Source organism: Chenopodium album, chromosome 8 (genome assembly GCF_948465745.1).
Source record: "Chenopodium album chromosome 8, dcCheAlbu1.1, whole genome shotgun sequence".
Lineage (NCBI taxonomy): Eukaryota > Viridiplantae > Streptophyta > Magnoliopsida > Caryophyllales > Amaranthaceae > Chenopodium > Chenopodium album.
The window spans coordinates 70,714,819-70,737,660 of NC_137841.1; the positions used below are offsets into that span (position 1 = coordinate 70,714,819).

At 36.6% G+C, this 22,842-nt stretch overlaps 3 protein-coding genes and 2 non-coding genes across 5 annotated transcripts; 1 reads left to right on the forward strand and 4 right to left on the reverse strand.

The window, feature by feature from the left end:
• Positions 1-962: 962 nt before the first annotated feature.
• Positions 963-11,976, reverse strand: LOC145642194 (putative disease resistance protein RGA1). Its single transcript, XM_081693292.1, has 6 exons — positions 8,435-11,976; positions 7,455-7,532; positions 6,838-7,353; positions 2,976-3,125; positions 1,924-2,357; positions 963-1,805 (listed from the first exon to the last, which is right to left on the reverse strand). Exons 1-6 carry the CDS (start codon positions 11,808-11,810, stop codon positions 1,176-1,178), a joined length of 5,184 nt encoding a protein of 1,727 aa, XP_081549418.1. The 5' UTR covers positions 11,811-11,976; the 3' UTR covers positions 963-1,175.
• Positions 11,977-15,598: 3,622 nt separating this feature from the next.
• Positions 15,599-18,153, forward strand: LOC145642195 (uncharacterized). The gene is made up of 5 exons (XM_081693293.1): positions 15,599-15,969; positions 16,414-16,491; positions 16,607-16,706; positions 16,865-17,007; positions 17,586-18,153. Exons 1-5 carry the CDS (start codon positions 15,676-15,678, stop codon positions 17,817-17,819), a joined length of 849 nt encoding a protein of 282 aa, XP_081549419.1. The 5' UTR covers positions 15,599-15,675; the 3' UTR covers positions 17,820-18,153.
• On the reverse strand, positions 17,890-17,961 carry TRNAG-UCC (transfer RNA glycine (anticodon UCC)). The gene has a single exon. It is a non-coding gene; the product is annotated as a tRNA-Gly (tRNA).
• A 250-nt stretch (positions 18,154-18,403) lies between the features above and the next one.
• TRNAG-UCC (transfer RNA glycine (anticodon UCC)) lies at positions 18,404-18,475 on the reverse strand. The gene has a single exon. It is a non-coding gene; the product is annotated as a tRNA-Gly (tRNA).
• A 673-nt stretch (positions 18,476-19,148) lies between these two features.
• Positions 19,149-22,660, reverse strand: LOC145556483 (AAA-ATPase At3g50940-like). Its single transcript, XM_081618142.1, has 3 exons — positions 22,213-22,660; positions 20,178-20,921; positions 19,149-19,914 (listed from the first exon to the last, which is right to left on the reverse strand). The coding sequence occupies exons 1-3, from the start codon at positions 22,522-22,524 to the stop codon at positions 19,468-19,470; spliced, it is 1,503 nt and encodes a 500-aa protein (XP_081474268.1). The 5' UTR covers positions 22,525-22,660; the 3' UTR covers positions 19,149-19,467.
• Positions 22,661-22,842: the final 182 nt, after the last annotated feature.

Here is a 22,842-nt window from a genome sequence, read left to right on the forward strand (position 1 = left end):
TCTTTTTTTATTGAAAGCAATTAATGAGATTTTAGGGCTTTTCACCAGTAAAACCCAGTGAAAGCCCTACAAAATTCACAAATTAAAATCAAGAATAAAGGAGACGAAGAGAAGTAGGGAAGGATTGAAGAAAAAAACCCTAGCAAAAGAGGTTAGGAAAAACCCTCCCAAGGGAAAACCCTAGAGGGAACTATCTCTCTCTAAAAACTAGAGAGAGAGTTGTAGCTTGTCGGTCAAAGTGCTATAGTGTTTTTAACTTTTTTTTTTTTTTTTTTTTGGTTTCGTCAAAAAAAAAAATGAAATTATTTTTTATAGGTAGGTCCGTAGGTGTTACTACAATACTACTTGCTTAGTTTTTATTTATTTATTTTTTTAATTTTTATTTTTAAAGTTTGTAAGGAGAAGGGCTTGAATCTCTCACGGGTCCTCCATTGTTACTTGCTTAGTTGCCTGTACCCTTATAATTTATAACTAATTTTTGACCCCGGGCAATGTCCCGTATTATTACATAAAAATAAAACTAACTGATCATTAATACACATTGTAATTTATGATTTAATTTTTCTTTGAATGAATGTGTTTTTTTGAAAAATAATTCAACCATGTGTTTTCTTTGAATGAATGAATATATATATATATATATATTTCTTTTTCATATTTATAACATGTTTGATAATTAGCTTAGATGGCTAAATAGTCAATTTTGATGTAAGTGGTTTGAGGTTTGAATCCTCTTATCTTCATATTTAATGATGATGTGATCGACTTTGAGTAGGTGACATGGCGTCATCAAGTGTTTTTGAACTGACGTGGCAACACAATATCTATATTGTTTGCAACAATTGAAGGGACATTATATAGGAAGTTTCGGTTCTCATTATTCACCACTCGTAAAAGATTTTCATTGAATTTTTTTGAAGGGACATTATATAGGAAGTTTCGGTTCTCATTATTCACCACTCGTAAAAGATTTTCATTGAAATTACAACATTCATTCTCCCATTTAACACACAGGAAACGTTTACTTAAGGGAGATAAAAATAAAATAAGGAAGGTGATTAGGTGAATTCGAACACCAAGAGTCCAACTGCTCAATCAGAAACAATGCACGGCTACAATGCACCCCCATATAAGCAAAGGCTGAGACATTTATCATCAATGACCCCGTTTCTTTTTTAATGAAGCATACGATTACTTTTTTTTAGAAATATTCCACGTCCGTAAGTAGCAAGCATTATATCAAGAAGAAGAGGGAATTGTAAGAAGATGAACAATGTCACTGGCAAACTTGCCAGTCCACCAACCAAAAGCAGTCTCCACACCTTGTTTTGACCAAAAACAAGGTAAAACGCAGAACTAAAGGCAACCATCAGCGATGTTATTGAGATAAACAACATACTAAGACCAATGATTAACCTCTTCGGCAAAGGATACAGAAAATCAGCCTCTGCATACCGTGAAGTAAGAATTGACAAAAACATCAAGATTGAAGTCACAGACGAGAATAAAGAGACTGCATCAAAAACAGCAAAAACTGCAAAAGCCTTATGATGGTGATATTCGTGCTTAATATAAATTGGGATCCCGCTGTTTTGATCATTGCCACCCGGTACTGTTATGGCTGCAGCAAATACTACAGTAGCAATAAGGGCTGCTGCAACGGTGCATGAAGTTGCTGTGTCTTTCATCCATTTTTCTCCTTCTTTAACCAAATCTTGATGTGCTTCACTGAATAAAAGTGCTGGGGTTTTCCCTTCTGCATTCTTCCAAGTTTTGTATGCAGGTTGAACAAACTTTTCAACTTGCTGAAGAGACACACATAAACTGATGTTATGAAATCTATAGAATGAACTAACTAAATCATACAACTGTCTAAGAAAATGACATTTAAAAAACAGGTAACTAGGTTAAGCAGCTTAACACCTTAAACCATTGTAGCTCACGTTGCATCTGTAAAGCTGCACCAGATACAAGATTAAGGCGGTCTGAAGGTGGTAATCTTCCAGCCAAATGCAATATGTTGTTTCCATATGGATCTATATACCTAGTTACTAAATGTCTGTACTCGCTCATTTGATATATGAGGTTAAAGACATTTTCTCGACGATATGTAACTGCTAGCTGAAATACATTGTGATTTTCTTCATTGGAAGACCATATTGCAGGAGGAAATGTCACAACAATTTCCTCTATAATCTCATGAATTCCTAACTTAGCTGCTAGATGGAGTGGTTCTTGAAGCATTGAGAATGCTTTAGCATCATCCAACTCCATGATTTCCTCACAAAAGCATTTGACAAGTTTGATTGCTTGATGATGCCTCATTTTTGTATTTATAACATAGTTCCAGTATGAAACTGCAATTAAAATGTCCAATGTGATAAGAAATCACACGAGAAAATCAGAGCCATTATAGATTTTTTAATTTTATTTACTTTCATTAAAAGGTAAGTTTCAACAGAGTCCCAACATCCCCTTAAAACATCACTATATATATGCTGCAAATGTTAGAATAAACTTCTGTAATCAAAAGACATGATTCCCTCTCATAATTTTTATAGGATATTGGGATAACACCTTCACCAAAATTACTCAAAAGTTCTATGTTCTTTTCAGCACTTTAGTAAACTAACTACAATTACAAGAAATGGATCAATAACATGAAGACGTGAGAAAACATCAGAACAAAGAAAGAGATCGTACCCCATCAAAATTGCAGAGTGCAGCAATTCAGCATATACACTATAATACAAAAATGTTACCTATACAATTTGCACATCTGTAATCCATGTAGCAATGTAGCAATTTTACCATAAACACATATCAAGATTATTCAAATTTTTTTTGCCTTGTTTAAAGATCACAAACTTCATGATAACAATTAGTTTCAAAAGCATGCCATCTTGAAGTTGGCTGTTAAGGCTACCTTGTGAGATTTGAGGGGGCAGAGGAGCATGTGGTGGCAGTGAACTTACAAGGATTTAGAGCTTGTGGCCAAAACTTGAAGTCACTTCCACTTGGAAAGGCGTTAGGCTTCTCAGCTAACACACTTAGTGGAGAACCGACCTCATTTAGTTCCATGGTTGCCAAGTTTGGGTTCAATTCAAACAGCTTGAGAGCTAAACCTGTCCAAAGACCAGGATAAAAAGTTATAAACGTGAAGTCAATAATCAAAAGAATCAAACATACGGAGTATATTTTACTATTGTACTTCATCCCTTACCCCACCATTGTAATTTCATTCTTACATAATCCCTATTTATTTATATTTACTCACCTCTTCTAGAAACAAAGTCAATTGTAATTAAATACATCAAAAGGAAACAGAAGGAGTATGCAAATAAACCATTCAATTGTGATAGACTATCAATCAATCAATCAATCAATCAAAGCCTTAATCCCAAAAGTGGGGTCGGCTAACATGAACCAAATTTGATTATTCCGTGTAGTCATCAACATAAATCTTTCTCCTCCATCCCTTACGATCCAAAACTTCATCCTCACGTAAATCCATGCACTTCATATCCTTCCTCACTCCTTCCAACCAAGTCATCTTTGGTCTCCCTCTTCCTCGTTTAATCCCTCCATGGTCCCACTCTTCCACTCTTCGCACCGGTGCACCCTCGGGTCTCCGTCTTACATGTCCAAACCAACGCAGACGATTTTCCCTTAATTTATCTACAATGCCCGCCACACCTACTTTCTTGCGAATAACCTCATTTCTGATTCTATCTCTTAAAGTGTTTCCACACATCCACCTTAACATGCGCATTTCCGTAACCTCCATCTTTTTAATATGCTCTTTCTTAGAAGCCCAACATTCTGTACCATAGAGCAACACTGGTCTTATGGCAGTCCTGTAGAATTTTCCCTTCAACTTTAAGGGAATGCTGCGGTCGCATAGCACTCCCGTGGCCGCTCTCCATTTAAGCCACCCTGACTTAATCCTGTGGGTCACGTCTTGATCAATGTCACCATTCTTCTGGATGATCGACCCTAGGTACTTAAAACATTCACTCATGGTCAAATCCTTTCCATCCAAACTCACCACTTCATTGCTTGTCCCCCTCTGAGTGCCAAAACGACATACCAAATATTCAGTCTTACTCCGACTTAGCTTAAACCCTCTAGATTCCAACCTTTGCCTCCATTGCTCCAACTTGACATTAACCCCATCCTTAGTCTCATCCACCAAAACGATATCATCTGCGAACAGCATACACCATGGAACCTCATCTTGAATTGGTCTAGTTAATTCGTCTAGAACCGTTGCAAAAAGAAAAGGGCTTAATGCAGACCCTTGATGCAATCCGATTGTAATAGGGAAATCTTTTGTCAACCCTCCGCATGTCCTCACATTTGTTGACACATCCCGATACATATCCTTAACTAGGTCTACATACCTTCGTGGGATACCTTTCTTCAACATTGCCCACCAAAGTATCTCTCTTGGCACCTTGTCATATGCCTTCTCTAAATCAATAAAGACCATATGAAGATCTTTCTTCTTTACCCTATAAAACTCCATCATTTGTCTTATCAAATGGATTGCCTCCATAGTAGATCTCCCAGGCATAAAACCAAATTGGTTATCTGAAATGCTTGTGCATGCCCTCAACCTTTGTTCAATCACCCTTTCCCACAACTTCATAGTATGGCTCATAAGCTTAATTCCTCGATAGTTAGAACAATCTTGAGCGTCTCCTTTGTTTTTATAAACCGGGACCAAGGTGCTCTTCCTCCAATCTTGTGGGATCCTTGTAGCCGTCCATATCTTGTTGAAAAGGTTTGTTAACCAATCAATACCAATCTTACCCAAACACCTCCACACCTCTATCGGTACCCCATCAGGGCCAACCGCCTTCTTAGGTTTCATCTTCCTCAGTGCAATCTCCACCTCTACTCTCCTAATCCTTCGCACATACTCCATGTTGATTTCTTCATCACTCATAGAGGTATCTCCTATCACAACTCCATTACTTCCATTAAATAATTCATCGAAGTACCCCTTCCACCTGTCCTTGATGCCCTCCTCTTGCACTAGGACCATTTGGTTCTTATCTTTGACACACTTCACCATGCCAATATCCTTCCTTGCCTCTTGTCTTCTCTTTGCCATCTTATAAATGATCCTTTCTCCCTCCTTGGAATCAAGCTTTTCATAAACCTCCTGATATGCCTTTTCTTTTGCTTGGCGAACAGCTGCCTTTGCCTTACTCTTAGCCTCCTTATACGCTGCAAAGGTTTCATCACTCCTACATTTTCCTAAGGCTTGATAGCATTCCCTTTTTTGCTTAATTACTGCTTTCACCTCTTCATTCCACCACGAAGTATCTCTCTGTACCGAAGTTCTTCCTCTTACTTCCCCTAAGACCTCTTTGGCCACTCTTAGGAAACAGTTCTTCATTCGTAACCAGGTCATGTCCGGATCCACCTCTCCATCCCAATCCGCTTCTTCAATTACCTTTTCTGTAAAAACCTTAGCTTTTGCATCCCTTAGGGTCCACCATCTTATCCTTGGTTCTTCTTGTCTAACTTTTTTCTTCGCCTTCTCTTTCAGACGAATAGTCATTACCAATAGCCGGTGTTGGGTGACCACACTCTCCCCTGGGATAACCTTACAGTTTATGCAACTTTGTCTATCTATGCTCCTTGTGAGCAGGAAGTCTATTTGAGTTGCATTTGCTCCATTCCGAAAAGTTATCAAGTGTGAATCCCTCTTCTTAAACCAAGTATTAGCCAAAATTAAATCATATGATTGGGCAAAATCCATAATAGCTTCACCACCGGCGTCCCTCTGCCCATACCCAAAGCCTCCATGGACACTCTCATAGCCATCTCGGCTCGCCCCAACGTGCCCATTTAGATCCCCTCCAATATATAACTTCTCTGAGTGGTGGACACCCTGCACCACCTCGTCTAGGTCCTCCCAAAATTGTCGTTTCTCTTCTGCATCTAAACCCACTTGGGGAGCATAAGCACTGATAACATTCACAATCTCCTTGCCACATAGCAACTTCAGCCTTATCAACCTATCGTTCTTCCGATAGACCTCGATCACCTCTTTTGCCAACCTCTCATCGAGAACCACACCAACTCCGTTCCTAGCTCCACCATTCCTTGTTCTGTGGCTCGTTTCTTGCCCAACATACCATACCTTATACCCCAAAACCAAGCCTCGAGCTCCTTCTCCTGTCCATCTTGTCTCTTGGAGGCACATGATGTTCACGCGTCGTCTTTTCATTACTTCTACCAATTGTGATAGACTATGTTACAGAAAAAAAACCTTGCTGGTCTAAAATCTGAATTACAGTCCTTATAGTAGATGGGTGAGAACGCTTTTGAGATATTTTTAGGTAGCAAGTCGGTCCCCTAAGGCCTAAGGCCGGGAAAGGTGAAGGACAAGCCGCCCTACCATCTCCTGATTCTCATCTTGTTTAATTATATAATCTAATTGTACTCATCAGCAAAAGTAAAAGTGAAACATGTAAAGGTTAATCCGCTTTTTGATAATTTATAAATAAAAATAAAGTAACAATAGGATTACAATTTCCTTGACTATATATTAGACAATGTTATTGGTGCGAAAGCAATTCTAAATGTAAGCATATACTTCATACTTGTATTATATATTATATGAACCACATGATCTTAAGAGATAAAATATGAGATAAATGAGACCAAAATGAAGAATCATCAAGTTAAACAAATAAGATTTAAAAAAGGCTTTTAACCATGTAAAACCAGCAATATGTTGACCAATTGTGCCAAATAAAGTATCAATTAAGGTAAATTTCACATGAATAAGGTATATCAAAGAAGTATACAACAACTCACCATAAAACTCAGCATGAATAAGGTAAATCAAGAGCTTAGCCCCGTATTCACCAGAAAATGGACTAGGCTCCATATCCTGTTTAGTATAATCCCATAAATATGAGATCATCAACTTATGACCATACTGAGCAGCCCTGTGGAGGGGGAAACCTGATTTGCTCGCAATATTTGGCAAATCGGGGGTTTTACTCACCAATAGCTTGGCAGCCTCAAGGTTGCCCACAATAGCAGCAACAGAAAGAGCAGTCTCACCATTTTGATCAGTAAGTGCCAACTCCTCAGGTGACATATTCTTTACCAATTTTTCGACAAAGGGTATATCAGTTCCAGTACCAACTGCAATGTGAAGTGCAGTTTCTGATGCAATACTGATTTTAGCTGTCAATGCTTCTGGGTCTTCATCTATGAATTTTCTTGCATCTTTCCATCTCCCTCTAAGGACAGCTTTGTACAATGGTAAATACCAGCCTAACTCCTTCAATTTGTTTTCCACTCTCCATCTTGGCCGCCTATACACTGCAAAACTCTATATAATTCAAATTTCTAACACTAAAATTTGTTTTTTTTTTTTCAAAAAAAAAAAGAGAGAGAGAGCAAGAACAGAAATTTGAACGTACCACCATAATGAGGGGCGGGAGTAGTAGAAAATCTACCCCTTGTACTGAATCTTCCGCTAGATCGTGAGGAAAATACTCCTCCCATTGTAAATGTCAGAATAAGTTTTTGGGTTAGCAAATGATTATAAGAAACACATGAGTTAGATCAAAATAATTCTGTCAGGGCAACTGTGTACTTTCGCTCTTCACTTGAAATAAAGTCTTTCACACTCAATTACTTTACTTCAACACCCCGACAAAGTTTTGTTCCATAACAATTTGCAACCCCAAAAAAAGATCTTATTCTTTGGGCATTTGCAAAAAAAAAAAAAAAAAAAAAAGAAAGAAAAAAAAAAAAGGAGAGATAAACTTAAAAGACTTGGGATTTACTCCCTCTGTTGAAAAATTAATTGTGCCACTATATGTCTACGTAACCTTGTTACGTTTGTATGAAACTATGAAGCCTTCGAGCAACTCCACTAATTTTGAGCATTCTCTAATGCATGCTAAGCCATTAAAACAAAGAGAAGCAGCTAATCCATGGCATGTCATTCTCTTTCTGTTCAACATTATCATTCAATAACAAGATTGCAACTTTATCAACATACGTACAAAAGAATAGCTCTGCTCACGTTTTCTTCTACCCGTTACACGATCTTCATCAACTTGCAATCTAAACCCAAAATCCCCCCCTCCCCTCATTTGCAAGATCATCTAATATTTCCCTTACATTATTGATTTTTCTAGCCGTTGTACTACCAACATGAAGCTGATTGATTTTAAAGAATAAAAGGCACGCCTCTGTTTGGGTAGTTAAGCTGGTAATTTCGTTAATACTTAATGCAAACAAAGCAAAGTTAAACTACAAATTGGAACAGTAATTTTTTTGTGAGGAATATTGTAATGTTTGGTGAGTTTTATCCTGCAAAATCAAGCATTGTCCCGATGACTCTCCCTGACTATAATACTGGGAATATGTTGAATCTTAAGCCAATCCTCACCTTGGGGCCTTCGGCATCTTCTGGTCAGTCTTGGACATGCAGTGATCTCAAGCTCCTTTAACTTGCTAAGATGTACGAACCCTTCTGGCAACTCCATTAATTTAGAGCATTCTCTAATGCTGAGCCATTGAAGCAATGAGAGGCAGCTAATCCAATCCGGAAGTGTTGTTAAACCATCACAACCAACAATCTCTAGGAACCGAAGAGATGTCACATGTTGAAGGCCCTGCGGAAGAGCAACCATCTTTGGGATGTATCGAAGTCTCAGACAACGAAGCATCCGGAGAGCTTTCCATGGCATGCCATTCTCTTCCTCTTCATCTAGCATGATAAGCTCCTTGCATTTTCGAATCAGCAACTCCTGAAGAGATGTGAGATGTTGTAAACCTCCACATAGAGATGTCAACTGATCACAGTGGAAGAATGTAAGAGTACTAAGAGAAGGTAGATTTCTTAAGCCTTCTCCAAGTCCTGACAAATCCACGAGCTTAGAACACTGCCACAGACCCAAAGTAGAGAGATTCTTAAGATGCTCCTTTGGTAGAGATATAAAATGATCTATGTTGTCTATCTCCAGAGTTTTCAGTCTTGATGATAACAATGAACGAGGTGCTGCAGTAAAATTCTCAACCGCTTTCCTTAATGACAAGTCCTCATCAACATTCACCAACTTAAGTTCTTCAACATGAGGGAACAGAGGCATCATTCTCAACTTAGCACAGTTACGTAGCTGTAGCTTTGACAGTCGAGGAAAACATGGCAATGCTTCAATATCTTGCTGATAAGATGCTGTTGTAACATCAATAACATCATGGTTTCCATCAGCTTGCCTCCACCATCCCCTTAAATTACCCATTCGATCAAGAATTAGTTCTTCAAGGGATGGGAAAAACACTGAGGGTGATAAATGCAGCCCTGTATTATCCATGTACTCTACACTGTGGGCATAGGTAATATGTAAACGTTTAAGACAAAGGAGTTGACTGAAAGACGGGAGACATTTGCATCTATTACAATTGCTTATATTAATATCTACGAGATTTGGTAGGAAGGTGTTAAGCTTATCCAACCTAGCCCAACTTGGAAAACTCTGACCTGCATAATATGTGATAGCTAGACTCTTGATATTTGAATTTGGTTGGAGGCCTTCAAACAATGGTTCGTGGTACATGCAGTTTGCCTCAAAAAAATCTATTACCAACTCCGAAAGATGCAATTTGTTACACAGATTTGCTTCCTTGGCTTCTGAAAGAGCATATTTCCATTTTCCCTGAAGAAGAATCTGCAAATCTCCTGAGATATTGTTGAGAGAACTCAAATCTCTTAGCTGAGCACATCCTTTAAGATTAAAAGCACCAGAGTTATTGCCTACTACAAACTTATTAAGCTTACGGAGAGCAGTTAATCGTCCCATTCCAGCTGGCATATGAGTCAATGCATCACAATCATCAAGATCAAGGCACCTAAGATTGACTAGCCTTTTGATATCTGTGGGCAACTTCCTCAGCCTATAGCACTTGGAAAGTATCAACACCTGTAAGTTCTGCAAGCGACTAACAGAATTCGGAAGTGCTTTGATGTGCGAATTGAAGGATATATCCAAGTACCTTAAATGAATTAGATCCCCTATAGAGTTTGACAGATTTTCAATCCCTAGCCCATGTAGATCCAACACTCGCAAGCGTCTAAAGTTTGAAGTTAATTGCTCAGAAACTGACTTCTTAATCCTTGTCCCGAGTGTTGCTTGTTCTGGTAATAGAAAGGTGCGTAGGCGATTCAATTCTAGGAAACAACTTGGAATTTCCCATGACGATGTCAAATTAAACCCAACAGAGAGATGATGAGTATTTTCACTTACATTCCTCACATCAGAGGTAAAGATAACACTCTCTCCTCCTGCCTCTTTTAGGGCTAAATCATGCATCAGGTCATGAATTTTGCAACTCTTGATACCTCCTACTGCATCTTTTGTTAAATCTTGAAAGAAGCATTTTTGCACCAAATCCATGAAACACTCCTCTCCAGCATCTTCCAAACTCTGTCTTTCACACGAAGGTACAACAAATCCTTCGGCAATCCAGAGACTAATCAGTCTATCCTTCTCTAATACATAGTCTTTGGGGAACAAAGCACAATACGCAAAGCAATGCTTAAGTGATGATTGAAGATGATTATAACTAAGCTTCAAAATAGGCATGATGCTATTTTCAGTTTCTCTTATCTTAGCTAACTCATTATCCTTAAAAGCTAACCACCTTCTCTCATCCCTGGCATATAAAAGCCCCCCAACAGTTCTTATAGCAAGTGGAACGTTGGCACACTTCTTTACAATTTGCTTCCCTAATTCAACCAGCTTTAGATCTTTATCCTCTTGACCAGATTCAAATGCCATCTTACAAAACAGGAACCAAGATTCAGCTTCTGATAGATGTCTTAAGTCATAACACGAGCCGGTTGCCATGATCCCGGCCACCTGCCTAGATCGCGTAGTCACCAAAACCTTACTTCCAGGTCCTCCACAAAACAACAATGCTCTCAACTTAAGCCATTCTTCTCGATCCTCATTCCACACATCATCCAGAACAAGCAAATATCTCTTCCCACCAATGACATTCCTAAGTTGTCGTTGCAGTTGCTCCATGTCTAAATCACAAGGCTTCACACAAGTAGCAGAAGTTATAATCTTCTCCACAATAACTCTTATATCAAAGACATCAGACACACAAACCCACAATCGAAGCTCGAAATGACTTTCGACTTTCTCATCATTATACACCAATTGAACCAAAGTAGTCTTCCCAAGTCCTCCAATCCCAACAACAGGAATAACATAAACACTCTCTTCAACGTCATCATTCAACAACATTTCCAAGATTGCAACTTTATCACTATCCCTTCCTACAATATCCTCCTCGCATACAAAAGAATAACTCTGCTCACGTTTTCTCCTACCCATCACTCGCTCCTCATCAACTAGCAATCTAAACCCAAAATTCCCACCATCATTTGCAATACCATCTAACATTTGCCTCATATTATTAATTTTTCTACCCATTATACTACCAACATGAAGTTGATTAATTTTAGAGAAGAATAAACATGCCTCTTTTTGGGTAGTTAAGCTGGTAATTTCGTCGAACAGGTCATCTGCATCATACACCGCTACACGAAGCCGTTGAAGCCAACCTTGAATAGCATGGCTGTTGGGTTGTCTTTGTTCTGCATCTAAGAGCACATCTTTGATGGTGTTGATTGTGTTGTTGAGTTTGGCAAGCTGGGTTTTGTACCCCCAAGCTGTTGCAGCTTCTTCAATGGCTGCTGAACTCATGTTGTTCAGTAGTTGCTGGGCAATGTTGAATAATACAGCTTCTGCCATTTTTATTTTTTGGTAGCACAGAATTTCTCAGGGAAGAAGAAAGGAAGCAATTATGCAAAGATAAAATGGCAAATTTGCAGTGTGAAATTACCAGTTGATTTTCATGACTAATATATGTGATCTCTATTCAATTGAAGTGGGGATTGGGGAATTTTTGGAGCCGATTTCGGCGACAAGTGGTGTTAATTGGAAAAGAAAAAAATATATACAAGTATATATTAATGCTCTTCCTATTATTTTTATTCTTCATATTTTGATTATTTTTTCAAAAAAATTGAAGGGAATAAGAAATACTTGGAATGATTTGTACTGTACTTCGTATGAAATTAGAAGTATGACACTATGACTAGGGATGGCAATCCATGATCCGACCCGATAACCCGACCCGAAGTTACTGAGAGAAATCCGATCCGAACCCGAACAACCCGAATTCGACCCGATTTGACCAAAATGTCATATATATCATTATAATATTAAGTTTTAAACTATTTTTGATAGTTTTTAAGCACAACCCGAAATTGACCCAAAATCTGACCCGAACCGGACCCGCTGACCCGAATTGCCACCCCTAACTATGACTATGTAAATGCCAACTTGCTTAGCAGTTCTATAGGAAAGTCATATGTACTCCGAAGTCCATACCCATAAATCACAAGTCAAACCTAAGATATTTATCGCAAAAGTAATCGAGCAACAATTTATGTTACATTCCTAAATAATTTCATGTAAACTCAACAAGATAGTGTTTTTTTTTTTTAAGTGAAAGCGTCGAGCTAAATATATTAATCAAGAGACAAAGTGTCCAAAAATAAATATGAAGAAATCTCGCAAGGACAATGATTGACCCAAACTTGTTCAACATCGAACGACACTAATTGAGCAAGATGGTGATTGATGAGCAACAATATTGCCACCTCTTTTGACATGCGACCACTCAACATAACCAAAGCCACTACCTAAGTACAGAATATCATCTAGAAAAATAGCAAGCTCAGAAAAATAGATAGCGTTCCATTTGGAAAAAAAATAAATAAAAAAAAAATCGGATGGTGACTTTCTTTTTTTTTTTTTTTTTCTTCCAAAAGAGGCATAGCCAAGCAAACAGGAAACAAAAACAAGCGAAAATTACAAAAACAAACACCCCTACGGAGGAATAAAACGTGGAAAAGCCACGCCTCTAATGTCCTCCTCTAAAATACTACTAAGACCAGCCGGAATACAATTAAGGATTTCTAAATCAGTGTCACAAAGGACTCCGCGGTTGGCCAACCAATCCGCCGCGCGATTGCCTTCTCTATAAATATGAGCAATCTTGATTTCCCAATTGCCATCGTTGAGTATATTTAAACATCTGGTGATTTCATGAAAACACTCGCCTCTAGGGACTTGGCCCTGCTTCAAAATTTGTACACAAGACAGATTATCAAGTTGTACCTCTAATTTCTCAATTTGCAAGTTTTTTGCCAACTCAAGCCCTCGAGTTAGAGCTAGCATTTCAGCTCTGAACGAATTGCATCTCCCAAAATTAGCAGCTAGGCCAGAGATAAAATTACCTTCATGGTCTCTAATCAAAGCACCCCCTCCTGCAGGCCCTGGAGAACCTTTAGCTGCCCCATCACAATTGATCACATACCACCCATAATTCGGGGCTTGCCACCCTATGTGTTGTTGTTGTTTAATAGGTCTTGCAAGCTTGTGTTCATCTTATTTTGATAAACTTCGAAAAGCTTCATCCACCCTGATACGAATGAATGCTCCCAAGTCGATCGGAATCTCATTTCCCTTGTAAAAAACGTAACAATTCCTCCATCGCCAGATCCACCAAACAACAATGCCAAACAAAGTTGGCCATCCCTGATCATCTGTGTTCCCAGTGTCTTTGAGATTATGAGTGAGCCATTCTTTCAAAGGAGTTGTGAAAAAATTCTGGAATAGCGAGGGAGTCAAGACAATTCGCCAAACTTGTCTAGCAGCAGGACAGTCCCGTAAGATATGAAGAGTACTTTCCTCATTATGGCCACATAAGTAGCACTTAGCATCTTCAGCAAGTTGTCTTTTGTACCTATTAAGGTTCCCAAGCAAACGATCGTGACAAGCGAGCCAGAGAAATGCACGAATACTATACGCTGTTGTATGGGGGCTCTCCAGATCAAATTCCAGCATTCTTCGTCTAATACGTCAGTTTCGTGCCTCATAATACTCAGAGCTGATTTTATTGAAAATTTGCCTCGTGAGTTTCCTTGCCAATAAATCAGATCTCCCACTGTGGGGTCTTCATGCACCACATGATTCTGAATGCATTTTAGAGTATCCTCCTGAAGATAAGGGCTGAACACATCCCAACGCAACCATGGTTAAATTCCCACATTTCTGCAACTGTTGCTCCAGCAATATCCATGGGGATATCTTGCGTGGCTACATCACTTAACGGCTTGTCTATGGCCCATACATGGTCCCAAAAGAGCGTTGTTTGACCATTCCCTACTGCCACCTTAATACCCTTATTCAATGTTGATGCATTCTCTGTAATTCCTGCCCAAACGTTTGACATCCCAGTTTTAGGCACAAACATATCAACATCACACCGGCCTTTGCAATATTTCGATGTAAATATTTATTTTTGTACAAGTAATAATTTTGATTATTTATATTTGAATTTTGAGATAACTTCATTTTAAAATTAAGTCATTAATTAACACGGGACTTCATATAGTGTATGTACTCCTTCCGTTTTTAAATATTTGCTCCATTTCTCTTGGACACGCATGTCGATGCTAATATTTGATCACTAATATCTTTAATAATCAATAAGTATAAATTCTAACAATTGAAAATTAATAATCTACTCATTGAGATGATTCCAACAAGTACCCACAAGATTATATATTTTCTTATGTATAAATCACAAACGTTAGTCAAAATAGGATAAATGAATAGTGCAAAAAATAGAAATGGAGCAATTATTAAAAAACGGAGGGAGTATAATCCAACAAAAACATCGTTTAGTTTTCTATGGAGCTTTACATATACCCTTTCGTTTAAGAGAAATATACACTCTTTGCATTTGCACGGTTTCCAATGAACATCTTTGACCATTAATAACTTCGGTTGTGTATAAGTAAAATATTTAAAAAGTTAATATTTGAAAATTTTATTATAAGGGAAATCCAATAAGATCAAACTTGTTTATTTTGATTATATGTGGTCAAAGTTATTATATTTTAACCAGATGAACAATAAGTGAGTCGAACTTTTGGGGAACGGAGGTAGTATATAACTCTTAGAAAAAATTTATATAAAGTTCTAGATTTAGTAATAAAACAATTAAAATACATTTTATTTAAGATAATATTTCAAGTAACGAATGAAAAACCAACCCGTTAATCCATCAATTATTTCATATCACTACAATACAAGTCCCTCAAAAAAGCCAAATTTCGCCAACTTACATTGAGTTGTGAATAATACAACATTTTCTTGTACTCAAAGAGCAGCCAAAACTTTGTCCAAAAAAAAAAATCAAAATCTGGTATAATGTTATGTAAAATATGTAAATCATGCATAATAATTGGTTGGTTACAATTTTCCTTTTATAAAATAAGATCGTCAATATAAATAATTGGCTACAATTAATTCACCCCGCCATTATTGAGATTGCACACTTATCTTCTCCAACGGTACGTCTTAACACTTCCCGCCAACACTAACTTCCAGATTCGGTAGACCCCACAACATCTTCCATTTTTAGCAATTTATAAATATTTTTTCTTCTTCAATTATTCATGTATTTATTTATTTTGATATTTCTTCATTTTTCTGTCTTCTTCAAATTCATCCCCAAATCCAAAAACAAAATTAAATTGAAATGGGTTTTGCAGTAATCACTTCATCAACTTCTTTACATCCGAAATTCTCAACACCCATAATTAAAAAAACTCAATACCCAATTAAAACTACGAAACGTTTCGGTAATTTCTCTCATTCTCGAATCGTTTCGTTGAGCTCAACTTCTCCGGCTTCGCCTCCATCTCCTAGTGAATCGACTGTCGGAAATTCCCCCAATTTACAAAACCCTAAACTTAGTAACTCTGCTATTGTTAACCCTAATGGAAACCCTTTTGTTAAATTTGTTCAATCCGCTGAGTCTACAGTCGAAAGGGTAAATCTTTTGATCATATTAGGCTTTCTTAAGTATTGGGTTGATTTTAATTTCTATGTTTATATTGTTTAATTATCTGGGGATTCTGAAAATAGTGTTATTTTGGTGAATCTGATAGTGGAAGTGAGACTTGATTTGGATTATAAGGGAAGTTTATGATTAAGCTAATAATTGGACTAATCTTATTATTCTTAATTAAGGAGCTTTAAACTCGAGTTTTCGAGCTCGTATCGGCTGATATTTTCTTGTTCAATCACTATACAAATTACAAATCATGTTTATGGGGTTTAGGTCTTTTGTCTACACTAGCAACATAATTTGACAACTTTGGTAATGTAACAGTGAAAATTGTTTATGCCCTGATAATGCTATATTACCATTTTTTGGGTTCATTATTTGATCTATATGTTGTATGAGTTATACCCTTGGTTTTTTTTTGTGCAGGTTATATTCGATTTCCGATTCTTGGCACTTCTTGCTATTGCAGGATCACTAGCTGGTTCAGTCCTATGTTTCATGAATGTAATTTTCTTTCTCCCTTTCTTATACACTAGTAGGATCATGTAAAATCTTTATTGTGGATGAACTCATTCGACGAAATAATGAATGAAACATAGAGTACATTTGATGTCTGCAGGGTTGTGTGTATGTTTGGGAAGCATATAAAGTGTATTGGTCATCCTGTCTTAAAGGAGTTCACACTGGAAATATGGTTCTTCGATTGGTTGAAGCTATTGGTGAGAGATTTTTTTCCCCTGTATACTACTGCTCTTCTTAATAAGAACTTATTTCTTATTTCTTCTTTCCTGTTTATTGTCCTGCAGGCTATTTTCGGCCTTAAGATCATATATTAAGATTCTATTATTCTTAATTTCTTGACGTTCTTGGTATGCAGATGTCTATCTAGCTGGAACTGTTATGTTGGTGTTTGCTATGGGTTTATATGGATTATTCATCAGTAATTCCTCTTCCGATCTGCCTCCTGATGCTGATCGGGCTTTGAATGGCTCATCTTTGTTTGGAATGTTCGCTCTGAAGGTGATTGCAAATTGAAAACTCCTATTCCTTTTGTTTTCTTTTCAAATAACTTAAAATGTAACTAGGGTGGACTAATGCAAGGAAACATATATATACTACTTTGTTCCAGAGCTAAGCTAAGCTTATATAGAAGGAAGATCATGGAGGGAGCTAAATAAGTAAGGGGGGATCGGAGGGGGGATATATAGATGAGTATGTGTGGCTCTCGAGTCTAAGATATGTGAACTGTAGGACAAGGGGAGTACAGCTTAATACATCTAAAGCATTTATGTATGCCTCAAATTGAATAGATGAGTACATCTAAAGCATATATGTATGCCTCAAAATGAATAGATGAGTAGGTTTGGCTCAAAATGGTGACAATATGTGAACTCTGGAACAAGGGGAGTACAGCTTAATACATCTAGAGCATGTATATATGCCTCGAAATGAATTGATCATCTCTCAAATTCCTTTATCATGTACTCATGTGATTGATTAGATGGAGCTGCTTCTTACAAAAACATTTTTGCATCTTTCTTCATTGCTGTTCATAAGCATGGCTGAACTTACAATGCTTTCTACAATTTAAATTTCAGGAGAGACCTCAGTGGATGAAAATTAGCTCCCTTGATGAGCTGAAAACAAAAGTTGGACACGTTATTGTGATGATTCTCATTGTAAAGATGTTTGAAAGGAGCAAAATGGTGACAATAGCCACCGGCTTGGATCTGCTGAGTTATGCTTTCTGTATTTTCCTGTCGTCTGCTTCGTTGTACATCCTTCACAATCTGCACAGGCCTGATGAACATGGCCATGACATCCCTGCTTAACAGATGGAATTGGTCATGGATTATTTTCAACTTCTGAGATAAAAAAGAAAAGGCAGAGAAAAAGGGAAGATGCGTTTGCCGGGAGTCGAACCCGGGTCTATTGCTTGGAAGGCAATTATCCTAACCGTTGGACTACAAACGCTTGTTGTATACCCATGCTTGTATAATGCTATGTTTCATAACACATTAAATTTCTGTATCTTATGATTCTTATCTACCTTGATGTGGAGTAATAAAGATTAGAGATGACACACGTATTGTTCGGAAAAAAGGTTCGAGCCATATTTATGTAGATTTGACATACGAAGTATATAGTTTTGAATTTTTTGATTTAGGCATATCTTATTGTTACGGGGTCAATTTCCTCATTAATGCAAGTAACGATAGATGTTTGATCTCTGTATTGATCATTATTTTGTGTTTTAAAGGTAAGAATAAAATATTAAGAAGCCCATTTCTTCAAAAAAAGAAAAAAAAGAAGCCCAAAGTTAGATGTTTGATTATTCAGTGTGTTCCACTATAAAAAAAAAAAATAATAATAAATAAATAAAATTTGAAGAGCAAAAAGAAAAATGCCAAAAAAATGCGTTTGCCGGGAGTCAAACCCGGGTCTATTGCTTGGAAGGCAATTATCCTAACCGTTGGACTACAAACGCTTGATGTTTATTTCTAGAAAATATATTTTAAAATGAATTTATTTATTGACATTTTTTGTCGATCTCCCTCAAACACTAAAGAATCACCAATACATGATGATAACAAGTGCTAATGCAGAAATAATTATATAATGTTAGAAAATAATTTATAATATTTCAATAAAATTAGAGATTCATACATTTAGATTAAGTACTACGTACTTTGTATCATACTTTAGGATATTATGCTAGTCAAATAATTACTAGTCTAACATTATTTTATCATAAGAGATATTTGATTTCTTAAACAAACATAGAAGAGTTTTAATGGTGTGATGCTTTTGACAGTAGAGAGAATGTGGTTTGGAGAGTTCGAGAAAGGTTGGGATCATGGATTAGATGAGCAAGGGGAGAAGGTCTTATATAATTACACAAGGCCTTGAGCCTAAAACCAAACTCGTCTAATTAATGTGCCAACGTTTTCTATACTTTAGCTCAACCATACGTAGTTTTAGGATTTGCTGCATACGAGTATCATTTAAAAGTAGAAATAATTAATAGTTTGTTTGAAATTTTTGAGTTGATTGTTGTCAAAGACATAGACAATAGATGCACAAAATATGCTTCTAACACGATTATCAAATTTTGAGAACTTGGTCCCCAAGAGAGCAAGAAAGCTCACTAGAGAATTTTGCATAAGTTGGTAAGGAAAACTACTAAAATAAGTAGAATTAATAAGAGAGGATGCCCCAGTTTATCATGGTGAGAAACAAATTTTGTTTCTCACATGGCATTTTCATAAATAAACCAACAACTTTATTCAATTGTGGAGCCCACAATAATGAAAAAGTTGTTGATTTATTCACGAAAATGCCATTATACAATGACTCACCATGAGAAACAGGGAATTTCCCTTAATAAGAAGTCCACATTTTAACAAGTCCAGGCCACATTTTACAATGATTAATTTGTCATAAGTTAATAAGAAGTCCACATTCTACGATAATTTCACTTTAGCATTTTGAAGGCAAGACATTCCCACTGTACTTGTTCTCTGTGATTTCCTCTGTTTCAGCCTGAGGTCTCAAACTTGCAGCATCCTCTGCTTCGATTTTCTTCCTCTTTAGCAACTCGACAACCCCTTGAAGAGAGGCATCAACATCCTCACTTCTCATAAGTTCCTCGGCAACTTCAGCAGGAGTTGCATTTACAGCTTCTAATAGTCCTTTGATCTCTCCAAACAGCGGATGGTTGCCAGAAACTAGGAGATAATTGTAGGCTAAGACTTTGAAGCCCTCCATAGTAAGATAGGACATGTGAATGTGCATATCCATACGACCAGGCCGTAATAAAGCTGGTTCAAGCCTTTCCTTGTGATTTGTGGTGAATATGATCAACCTCTCATCTCCGCAACAAGACCACAATCCATCAGCAAAGTTCAGCAATGCAGCCAGCGACATCTGCAGTAACAAACAGCAGTTAGTAAAAAAAAAATTCATACAAGGATACTGTCAAGTATGCTAAAAACATTAATTTTTTTGTCATATACATGAAATTATCCTAACAAATCGATTATGATTTATATTTCACAGGGGTTATGAATAGATTAAGTCCAAGTTGAACATGCAAAAACCATGTAATAAGATGTATGAAATATATCATACATCAGGAACTACTAAAAGATATCAAAAAAACCAGAGAGGACAAACTGAAAACCACAAACCTCAGGCTTCTTTATGGCCTTCTTCAGAGAGTCATCATATCCTTGATAAATAGTGTGGTATAATTCTCGTCTTGGAAGCTCTCCAGTGCAATCGATATCCTCAACAACGATAATAGTTTTACTTGGTATAACACGCAACAACTGTCTCAAGCTAGAGTCCTGCATCCATCTCAGTTGCAAATCATAGATGTCAAATTTGAGATAGTTAGCCATAGCAGCTATCAGACTCGACTTGCCAGTACCAGGAGGACCATACAGTAAGTAGCCTCGTTTCCAGGGCTTCCCTACCCTCCTATAAAACTCCTTTCTCCCCACAAATCTGTCTAAATCATCCATTATCGCCTTCTTCAATTCAAGATCCATAGCCAAATTCTCAAACTTAAAGGGATGAACCATATTGACTGATTGCTTGCTACTTGAACCACCATCAAATAGTTTCAAGTGTTTCTCCTCGCGAACAACTTCTTTTGATGCCTCCACAATATATGGCAAGTAATCAGTACAAACCTTTTTTTTATGTTCTCTGTCAAATATCAATGAGAAGCAGGATTTTTCTTGATGATGACTACGTGATCGACCTAATCGTTTATCGTGTACAAGAACAGGATCACCTTGATCATCAGCCGAGGAATTAGCCTTGCAACTAAAAATCCATTTCAGATGTATTCCTTCAAAAGTCTCAGAGAATGTGACTCCTTCAGCAAGCTTGAAGTTCATAGTCTCTTCAGTGTGCCCTTTGCTCACCTAAAAGGACCAAAATTAATTTCATTTCAAGATTGTTTAAAACCATATTGACTGAAATTGTTTAAAATTAATTTCAGTTTAGTAAAACTCATTTTTTCATAATAGAAAATCAGTAAAAATAATTTCAATTCAGTAAAATTAATTTAAGTTCACAAAAAAATAAATTAAGTTCAGCAAATATAACTTTGTTTCAGTAAAAATAATTTCAGTTCAACAAAAATAAGGTTAAGTGAACGGGACCTAAGATTGGATTAAGGCGTTCAACCAAGCTAGCTACTAAGATTGAATTACTTCACTTGTTTAAAAGTTAAACTAACCATATATATATATATGCATGAACATTATTTATTAGCAATTGGCTAATTACAAAATAACCCTCACTATTTCACCAACTATACTTTATACTGCAATAGTTTAGGCCTACAAATAAAGCCGCATCCATACCCACAAAATAGTGTCGGACTTTAGTAAAAGCAGGTATTTGGGCGTTTTTTCTTAGTCAAGCTCTGGTTTTGTTCTAAAATTACTCCATCTTTTTTTTTTGTAATTATATTGGTTAGGAATAGATGACAGGAGTGAAATTATTAAAGGGTAAATATAAGTTAATAAGATTCACAAAATTTGTTTATCACATGGCAATTTTGTAAATAAATCAACAACTTTTTCCATAAAAGTGGGTCCAACAGTGATGATGATTGGATAAAGTTGTTGATTTATTTACGAAAATGTCATATGATAAACAAATTTTGTTTATCCCAGAGATTAAGTGGGGCTTCCTCTTTATTAAATACTCCATGTGTTTCATAAGAATCACAATCACGACACTTTTTTTTTTTACTGTATATCTATTTCATAATAAATCCAACATTTTCTTATTTGGTAATAACTCACTACTACTTTATAAGTTTTTTTTTTTTTTTACCCCTACCAACCCCATGTACAGTAACACAGACTTTTTTTATTCATTATTTCTCTCTCTTAATCACAATTAAGTAAATCACCATTAAGGGCGTGTTCTCATTAACTGAACTGAGCTGAAGTGAAATGAATATTTTATAAGAGAAGGAATTTCAACGTATGAGAACAGGCCCTAAGTAACTATACTTAATATTACGATTTTACGAGTATAAAATTCACTTTTTAGTACCTTACTTATAATTCTCCTAAAACTTCTTATGAAACAAAGGGAGTACATTTTAATATGGATTTACAGATCTATATTACTACTTATTTTGGATGTGACTTATTATTAAGGAAACTATTTTTTCCATTAAAAAAAAAAAAAAAATACCTTAAGCACATTGGCAGAGTCACTAAGCTTGTTGCAAAGGTAGATCTGACAAGCTTGAAAAATTTGGTTATTAGTGAAATCATTAGCAACTTCTTCAATGATGAGCTTAAAAACATCTGGAGGAGGAGGAGGTTTTCGTGAGAACCATTGTTTGAAAATGTCAGAAATGTATTGTTGTACAAGTGGTGGAACAAACTGATAAAATGCTTGTTGAACCAAAGTGAAGGTTGCACTCAGTGAAGCATATGTTGAAAACAGTGATGCTCCGCTTGGTAACCCCATTCTTCTTCTCTCTCCTCCTACAAACTCCATTCTTTTTCTTCTAAACAAACCAGTGTTTTTTTTTTTTTAAGAAAAGTAAAGGTATAATTGTGGTGTAGTACGAGTAGCAGACTAGCAGTTCATTGGTTTAAGACATTTATAAAAAGTAGATAGGGACGAGAAAGGAAATTCCAAGGATATTTACATCCGGTCTTTATTTATCTATGTTTTTAAGTGTAAGACTTAAGAGGTAAGTCATAGGGGGGTAGTAGTAGTAAGTATAGGCCCACACCTAATATATTCCATTTCGTAATAATCGTAAGACCATCATTACTCACGATATAAAAATTTATATCATCCTTTACTTTA

What these genes read in the sequence shown, in the direction of transcription:
- LOC145642194 (XM_081693292.1), bottom strand. Translation starts at nt 11,810, where the DNA reads ATGGCAGAAGCTGTATTATTCAACATTGCCCAGCAACTACTGAACAAC. An exon ending in GCCACAAGCTCTAAATCCTT is followed by an intron (nt 2,358 to 2,975) that starts GTAAGTTCACTG and finishes TTTTAATTGCAG; the next exon opens with TTTCATACTGGAACTATGTT. An exon ending in GTGAGCTACAATGGTTTAAG is followed by an intron (nt 1,806 to 1,923) that starts GTGTTAAGCTGC and finishes GTGTCTCTTCAG; the next exon opens with CAAGTTGAAAAGTTTGTTCA.
- LOC145642195 (XM_081693293.1), top strand. Translation starts at nt 15,676, where the DNA reads ATGGGTTTTGCAGTAATCACTTCATCAACTTCTTTACATCCGAAATTC. An exon ending in CTGAGTCTACAGTCGAAAGG is followed by an intron (nt 15,970 to 16,413) that starts GTAAATCTTTTG and finishes TTTTTTGTGCAG; the next exon opens with GTTATATTCGATTTCCGATT. An exon ending in TTGGAATGTTCGCTCTGAAG is followed by an intron (nt 17,008 to 17,585) that starts GTGATTGCAAAT and finishes TTTAAATTTCAG; the next exon opens with GAGAGACCTCAGTGGATGAA.
- LOC145556483 (XM_081618142.1), bottom strand. Translation starts at nt 22,524, where the DNA reads ATGGAGTTTGTAGGAGGAGAGAGAAGAAGAATGGGGTTACCAAGCGGA. An exon ending in ACTCTGCCAATGTGCTTAAG is followed by an intron (nt 20,922 to 22,212) that starts GTATTTTTTTTT and finishes TGGTCCTTTTAG; the next exon opens with GTGAGCAAAGGGCACACTGA. An exon ending in AGGCCATAAAGAAGCCTGAG is followed by an intron (nt 19,915 to 20,177) that starts GTTTGTGGTTTT and finishes TTGTTACTGCAG; the next exon opens with ATGTCGCTGGCTGCATTGCT.